General features: G+C 44.8%; 1 protein-coding gene across 2 annotated transcripts; it reads left to right on the top strand.

Moving 5' to 3' along the window:
- Positions 1 to 211: 211 nt before the first annotated feature.
- Positions 212 to 7044, top strand: Tent5a (terminal nucleotidyltransferase 5A). 2 transcript variants are annotated; one of them, XM_050118923.1, is made up of 3 exons: positions 212 to 506; positions 697 to 1243; positions 2345 to 7044. In XM_050118923.1, exons 1-3 carry the CDS (start codon positions 487 to 489, stop codon positions 3119 to 3121), a joined length of 1344 nt encoding a protein of 447 aa, XP_049974880.1. In that variant the 5' UTR covers positions 212 to 486; the 3' UTR covers positions 3122 to 7044. The 2 variants fall into 2 exon arrangements, with proteins under 2 accessions (XP_049974880.1, XP_049974881.1); XM_050118924.1 differs by having other exon boundaries at positions 309 to 451.
- The last annotated feature ends 796 nt before the right edge of the window (positions 7045 to 7840 follow it).

The following is a 7840-nucleotide window of genomic DNA, read 5'->3' on the forward strand; positions in this document are numbered from 1 at the left end:
ACAGCCAGGGGCTGCGCACCCTGGCCTGCAGCCAGCAGCTCCGAGCTCCGGCGACTGTCCACCCAGCGACTGCCCGCGGGGGTGGCGCTGGGGGCGGTGCCCTATGCAAATGAGTGGGTGTGGCGAGCGCCGCTCTCTGGGGCCCCGGAAGCACGGAGAAGCCCAGTATAAAAAAAGTACTGAAGACATTTCCCCCGCACAATTGCTAAAGCTCCAGAGACGCGAGTGTGCGCGGCGGCATTGGCGGCATCGAGAGCCGCCACCTCCGAGACCACCGCAGCGGGGGCGCGGGCGGGGCGCGGGCGAGGGGCGGGAACGCTCAGGGCGCGGCAGGGGTCTGCGCGGAGAAGTCGCGGGCCGCAGCCGGGAGCGCACTCGCAGCTCCTGCGAAGTGTGTCCGCCTCGCGGTTCCACGCTCGCCTGCGCTCCTAGAAGGGGCGGCCGCCTCCAGGTGACACAGACGGGACTCTCGCTTGTGCTTTCCAGATGCATCAGAGATACTTTTGGTGCGGGGCTGCTCTGCGGGGCGCGGCGCGCGGTCGGGCACCGGGGTCGGTCGCGGGAGGAGGGCTACTCTGGGAAGCTCCTGGCGGGTCACGAGCGGCGGGGAGGTGAAACCCAGGCCACTCCGAGGACCCCTGTCCCTGCACCCGCGCACCTCCCTGCCTTTCCCCTAAACCCACTCTTTCATTTTAGGACTGACCAAGGCCAACTGGCGTTCGGCGGGCACTACATGGCCGAGGGCGAAGGGTACTTTGCCATGGCGGAAGACGAGCTGACCGGCGGCCCCTACATCCCCCTGAGTGGTGACTTCGGCGGCGGCGGCGGCGGCTTTGGCGACCGCTGCTTGGACTATTGCGAGAGCCCCACGGCGCACTGCAATGTGCTGAATTGGGAGCAAGTGCAGCGGCTGGACGGCATCCTGAGCGAGACCATCCCGATCCACGGGCGCGGCAACTTCCCCACGCTCGAGCTGCAGCCGAGTCTGATTGTAAAGGTGGTGCGGAGGCGCCTGGAGGAGAAGAGCATAGGTGTCCGCGACGTGCGCCTCAACGGCTCGGCCGCCAGTCATGTCCTACACCAGGACAGTGGCCTGGGCTACAAGGACCTGGACCTCATCTTCTGCGCTGACCTGCGTGGGGAAGAGGAGTTTCAGACTGTGAAGGACGTCGTGCTGGATTGCCTGTTGGACTTCTTGCCCGAAGGGGTGAACAAGGAGAAAATCACACCGCTCACCCTCAAGGTAAAGCCAGTTGGAGAAGGGCTTGGGCACAGCGGGGGGCTGGGGTCGGGCCGAAGACAAGCGGCTTGCTTTAGCTGTGGCTAGTTTGACCCTGGTGCAGACGCCTTTTGTTTTTATTTATTTATTTATTTATTTATTTATTTATTTATTTATTTATTTATTTATTTTTTTCACGAGTAAAGTAAGGTGAGAGTATAGTGTGGGGTGTTTTAGTTTTCTGGGAGCTCAACGCCACAGCTCCGTGCTTCCTCCTTTGCGTTCCCTTCTCTTCCTTCTCTATATGGTTTAACTCTTGACTTTCCTTCCTGGACTCCTGTCCAGAGTACGTTCCGATTGGTGGAAGATTGGAATGATGTAAATACTTTTTTTTTTTTTTCTTGAGTCATCTTGTGATCTAGGCTTTGGGAAAATAGCAGCTTGAAGCAGAATTGAGTCAATGGGTTTTTATTGTATTGGAAAATGTGAATAGGCTCCTACCGTGGATTCAACTGACTTCAGCGTCTCGGATATTTAGTGATTCTCCCGGTTAACTTACGGGTTGAAGGTGTAGTAGTATGCCCCCCCTTCTGTTTAGGTGGCATTTTTATAATTAATTAAATATGTCTGAAGATAATTCAGTTCCTCTTTAGCTGTAACTGTAGAGTGTCACTGGAGGGCCTCACTAGGGACCGAGAAGATTGATTGCCTAAGGAGAGGGGGAGGAGAAACGGGTGGCTGGAGAGGAGGGTGAGAGCTGAGCCGAACTCAACACTGTCTGTCTTTCTGTGGATTCTGTGTGAATATTGCGCCTATTAGACCATCTTCAAAAAATAACATTTGAAGTCAGACATGACAACAGAGCCTCTTAGTATGCTGCTGCGTCTGCCAAAAGCCTCAAACTATTACTTCTAGTCTCTTTCCCAGACGGCAAAACTACTCGTTAAATGTATTTTTTTTTCCTGTTTTCCTAAGACTGTTTAAGCTTGTAGGTAGTGTTTTGCTGAAACTTGACAAAACAAACAGGAAGGAGCAAAATAATACTCAGCAGGGAAGCTGAGGTGCATTTATTGTTCTCTCCCCCCCAGTTTTGCTCATCTTCGTCTTTTATCTTTTAAATTGTAGGAAGCTTATGTGCAGAAAATGGTTAAAGTGTGCAATGACTCTGACCGGTGGAGTCTCATATCCCTGTCAAACAACAGCGGCAAAAATGTGGAGCTCAAGTTTGTGGATTCCCTCCGGAGGCAGTTTGAATTCAGTGTAGATTCTTTTCAAATCAAATTAGACTCTCTCCTCCTCTTCTACGAGTGTTCGGAGAACCCAATGACAGAAACATTTCACCCCACAATAATCGGGGAGAGCGTCTACGGGGATTTCCACGAAGCCTTTGAGCACCTTTGCAACAAGATCATTGCCACCAGGAACCCAGAGGAAATAAGAGGGGGAGGCCTGCTGAAGTACTGCAACCTGTTAGTGAGGGGCTTCAGGCCCGCTTCCGATGAGATCAAGACCCTCCAGAGGTACATGTGTTCCAGGTTTTTCATCGACTTCTCAGACATTGGGGAGCAGCAGAGAAAGCTGGAATCCTACCTGCAGAACCACTTCGTAGGGTTGGAAGACCGCAAGTATGATTATCTCATGACCCTTCATGGAGTGGTCAATGAGAGTACGGTGTGCCTGATGGGACATGAAAGGAGGCAGACTTTAAACCTTATCACCATGCTGGCAATCCGGGTGCTAGCTGACCAAAACGTCATCCCTAATGTGGCCAATGTCACTTGCTATTACCAGCCGGCCCCCTATGTTGCCGATGCTAACTTTAGCAATTACTACATTGCACAGGTTCAGCCAGTGTTCACATGCCAGCAGCAGACATACTCCACTTGGTTGCCCTGCAATTAAGAATCATTTAAAAATGTCCTGTGGGGGGAAGCCATTGCAGACAAGATAGGAAAAAAGAAAAAAGAAAAATACAAAATGACAACAACAAAAAAAGGCGTGAGCCATCCCTCCTAGGGATGTGTCTTGCGCACTGGGGACATGCTCCTGATTGCTTGGCAATGCTTATGGATCTTTCTATTGGTAAGGGAGCATGATCTCGACTTGTCACCCCCCCCCCCTTAGCCACCCACCCCCCTGTGGTCTCTATCCAATTGGAGTGTATCTTGAAACAAAAGAGGCCCATTAGTTGAAGCAGCCAGGTCCTCCCAAGATAACAGGGGAATTTTTAAAAAAATGGCTTGATTGTTGACAATATGGGTTTGCAACAACTACTCCCATAGCTCTGCCATAGGCGAGGGGGAAAACTTTTAAGGTGGCATTCACAAAAGGGAAAATACAGAGGGGAAAAGCCTTGTCTCTGAGTTGAGGAGGTCAGGAAGTAACAACACGGGAAAAGAGGGACTCCTCCTGGGGATCACCATCTGGCTTGCAGCAAGTGCTTTCTCTGGAAGATCCCAGTCTCCTCACAGAAACTGCTCAACCCAAATGAACAGCAGTATTTTGATGCTGTTCTCGTAACGAACAGTGGAACTCAATGATGACACATTAATTCCAGCTTTGTGCATAGCTCGCGTTCTTAAAGTGTGAAGACGCAAGCAAAAACCGTTGTAGCCAAGAGAATACGCTCAAGGACCAAAGATTTAACAGATAAGAATCCCCAAGGAGAAGAGATAGACTAGGATATATAAAGACTTACTATATTTGTTACACACCAATACACATCAAAGTGCCTGTTGCTTTCAGAGGATTTGAAGTGGAAAAGGTTATTTTACGGTTAAATGATGATTTTATTTTATCAGGGACTCAAGAAAAAATAAAACAACATATAAGCTTGTGAATGGTGGAGGAAATGCCCTATTTTTCTTGGCAAATACCTATATAAAGTTAATATTGTTTGGTGTGATGTTATCATAGGTATGTGTGAGTATATTGTTTGTGTGTGTATGCACACACACATATGTGATATGTATGTATATACACACACACTCCTTTGTCTATGACCTATAAAATAATGTATCAAATAGGAAATTTTAAAATACTGTGCATTTTATTTTTATTTTTTGGTAGGATCATAGAAGACATGGGCATACTGCAATGACAAATTAAAACCCATATAAAAATAAGACAATGGAGAGAAATGAGTAATATATTTGATAGGAAGAGCAGAGATTATACTTTTTAGTGAGTTTTTTTCTTTTCAGTGAACCAGAGAATTTCATAAATGGGAGAATTTTTGGTAGAACACTTTTTAATTGACTTGACCTGACATTTTGAGAGTCTGAGCCCCTTCCCCTTAAATAAATAGAATCACATGCCTTTAAGGCACAGAAGTTGTGAATCATGGACCAGAGATGGAATAATTAATTCATTACTGCTCAAAAGAATTTCTGGGACCTGAACACTACTTCTTAATATTTAAATGAATATACAAGTGAGTGCATTCTGCATTTTGGACCACTAGAATTTAATAAATGTGAAATGACCCTTTTTAAAAGAGTATTTGCACAATTACATAAAGTTTATATATAGGATATATATTATATATACATTTTATAAATTTATGCCAATATGAAAAGTTTGATCTGGTTGTCACACTGCATAAAAATATTTAGTACTGTACATTAAATTAAGTCACTTTACATTTGATCAAACCCAACTTCATTTTTTTTCCAAGAGACCATTTATATACCTTTGTGACATGAGCTGATATTATGATTATTTCAGCAACAGCTAATCCTAACTCCTGTTCCAGCCCTGTAGACACTGGTCTCTGAAAATACATTTCTAAAAGCATTAGAAACCTTCCCTTCTCATTGTGAAATAATAACATGAACTCCTTAAATCTTTATGAGTGAGTGCTGATTATGATACTTCTTTTGCAGACCCAATCACACAGGAGCAAGGGAGAGCATAGCACTCTCACACTGGCAGTGTGATTGATTTTTTTTTTTTTTTTTTTTTTTTTTTGTTACCTAGGCATCTCTCAGATTCTCATGGCCAGGTTAGTGTAGGTTAATCTGTCTGGACCGTCCTTCTGTGCGTGTGTATTTGAAGCCTTAACAGGAACCAGATGGGTTTGCTGTAGCAGCTTCCCTGTGAATCCCCACCAAGCTGTCACAGCCCCCAACACTGCCACTCTCTTGTATAGGGAACAATTCCTACACCCCTGTTAGTCCAGTTTCCCTCAACACGGCCCAAGGTTTGAGAACTCCATTGCGAAGTCCCAGGAAACATTGTTCAGCCTGCAGAGTGCCTGGCGCTCACCTATCAGAAAAGAGACAGTCCAGTCTGCTTAGCTCTTAGCAAGTTCTTTTGGACTGCTGGGGTTCAGAGGCTCATCTGGTGAGCTGGTTTCTGCTTGTGATAATTCTGCATCCATGAGTTATTCACTGTTTTGAGAAGTCTGGAGATCTCTGGCTCTGCCACGGCAGCAACCTGCTGTTAATTCACAACACAGGTTTTTGTTCGAAGGAGCCATATTAGAAAGTATGCCTTTCATTTACTTTCCCAAGTATTTATATTCTTTGCTTGATGACTTTAAGGCTGGTAGCTTCGTTGAAAGTGCCAGCATATGGTGTTCAGATAGAACAGGCTGTGTTCAAGATAACTTTTGGCATTTACTTTAACCTTACATAATTTATTTCTATTTTGTGCATACTATAGTCCTGTGCATATGTAGTTGAACACACAACAGAATATATGTCTCTCTTTGTGGATGTGTGGCCTAAAAAAACCTGAATGTCAGAGCAAAGAACAGCTCTCTGTGTCTGATCAGTGCCTGTGATTTGTTTGCTTTTGTGTTTATCTGCCTAGTGCACTGTTACTTTGAAACAGGAAGAAGTTTTTGCCTTCTGGAGGCTCTTCTCGTGTGTTCAGTCTGGCATGTCAGAGAACACTTAAGACTGTGACTGTGTCCTCTTACAAAGTTTACTTCATCTGCAGTAAAATTCAGCTGCCTCAAGAACTCTTACAGCGAGATGGACTTTGAAAAATGGAATCGAGCACTCACTGGCTTTTGATATCGTTAGACTGTTTTGACCTGGGTCCAAAAAAACACAAGGATGGCCAGAATATCTGTACATCAAGCCAAGACAAGAAACGAAATGAAAAGTCAACATACTGTTTATGCCACCCCTCTCTGTTCGCTGTCATTGGTTGCTTTACTGTGCATATCCTTGTTTTCAATGCAATGCTTGTTAAATAAATATTGTGAACTGTTTTGTAAATGAAATGTATTATGTTGAAAGCTGTCAGCAGCTATCAAAAATAAGCTTTGTTGTGAAAGAAAAAAGTGTGTTAGATAAAACCAAAAAAAAAGGCAAAAAAAAAAAAAACCCAACCCAACCCAACCCTGTTTTCATATATAGCACCTATTTGAATATACTCTTTCTTTAAGATTTCTTTCAGCATCAACCATTTCAGTGCTGTGGAGGGATCTCCGTGTCACATTTTTGTCATGGTAATGGCTTGCGAGGAAACAAGTGATGGGAGTGCCAGGTGGGGCATGGTGAGGGGTCTGGGGATATGGCTGCAAACCTTTGCAGAACGTAAGCGGCTCTGCTTCCTGTTGACCCTCGCTCCTGCTTCTCCAGACCCATCGACTGCTCTGAGTTGTCCGACCACAGCAAGCTGCACCTCGGGTCACTCTTGGAATGTTTTGACAATTTGTGTGTCACAGGCAGAAAAAGGATGGAAAATGGACTCTTCAAAACTGACATGTTCGTATCAGTGCTAGAGGGAACAGATTGTGAATTTTGTTTACAGCATCCAATATTTGGATTTTTTGTTTTTGTAAATAAAAAGAAGTTATTTTTTTCTATTGATTAGTGTCTGCTCTCTCTGGTGTTTAATGTGCTAAAGATCATGTCCTCTGAACCCCAAACTGTGTACACTGTTAAGCAGGAGGCATACACGGGAGCCGACCAGCCTTCCAAAGCTATATTGGAGCACAAGATGACAGTGTCCAGCTTCCAGCCAGCCCATCTAAATGACTCAAACAGCTTCAAAAGAAACTAGCTATTCTGTGCCAAAATTTTTTGTCTGGGTATAAACTTAGCAGGGCTAAGTGACCCAGAAGACAGAGCTGTTTTCAGTATCAGTAGAGACTCTTAGCTCTGAATTTCAGGAATCTGGTGGTTCTAAGTAGGCTTCACTTTTGTGAGTAACCCAAAGGCTGTGAATCTATTAACAGTGTTACTTGAATATCATCTGATGCACAGTTATGCTATTTAATAGGTTGTTTAATTTGTATGAGGAATACATATTGCTAATAAAAATGGTAAGAGGAAGTAGAAAAAAGAAGAGATTTGTGTGTGTGTGTGTGTGTGTGTACGTGTGTACACTAGTGCAAGTTTTCACTTGGTGCTATGATTACTAAATACCAACCTTTGGGCAAGAACTGACGAACTCTAAAGATTTAGGGGTTCTTCACTATTAGTTATAGTTTCCCCTTGTGCAGTTCATAGACTTGTGCTACAATAGGACATGCTTTTAAGAGATAGGCAAAGCCTTGATGTTGAATAAAACACACGGTTGATGTTGCGTCTATGAAAAGGGACACTCAGTATTAAATCATCTTCTTACACATACACACACACACATACACAGTTCTTTAGAAGG

This window comes from Alexandromys fortis, unplaced genomic scaffold (genome assembly GCF_014885135.2).
Source record: "Alexandromys fortis isolate MF-2015 unplaced genomic scaffold, M_Fortis_MF-2015_v1.1 scaffold_164, whole genome shotgun sequence".
Classification (NCBI taxonomy): Eukaryota; Metazoa; Chordata; class Mammalia; order Rodentia; family Cricetidae; genus Alexandromys; species Alexandromys fortis.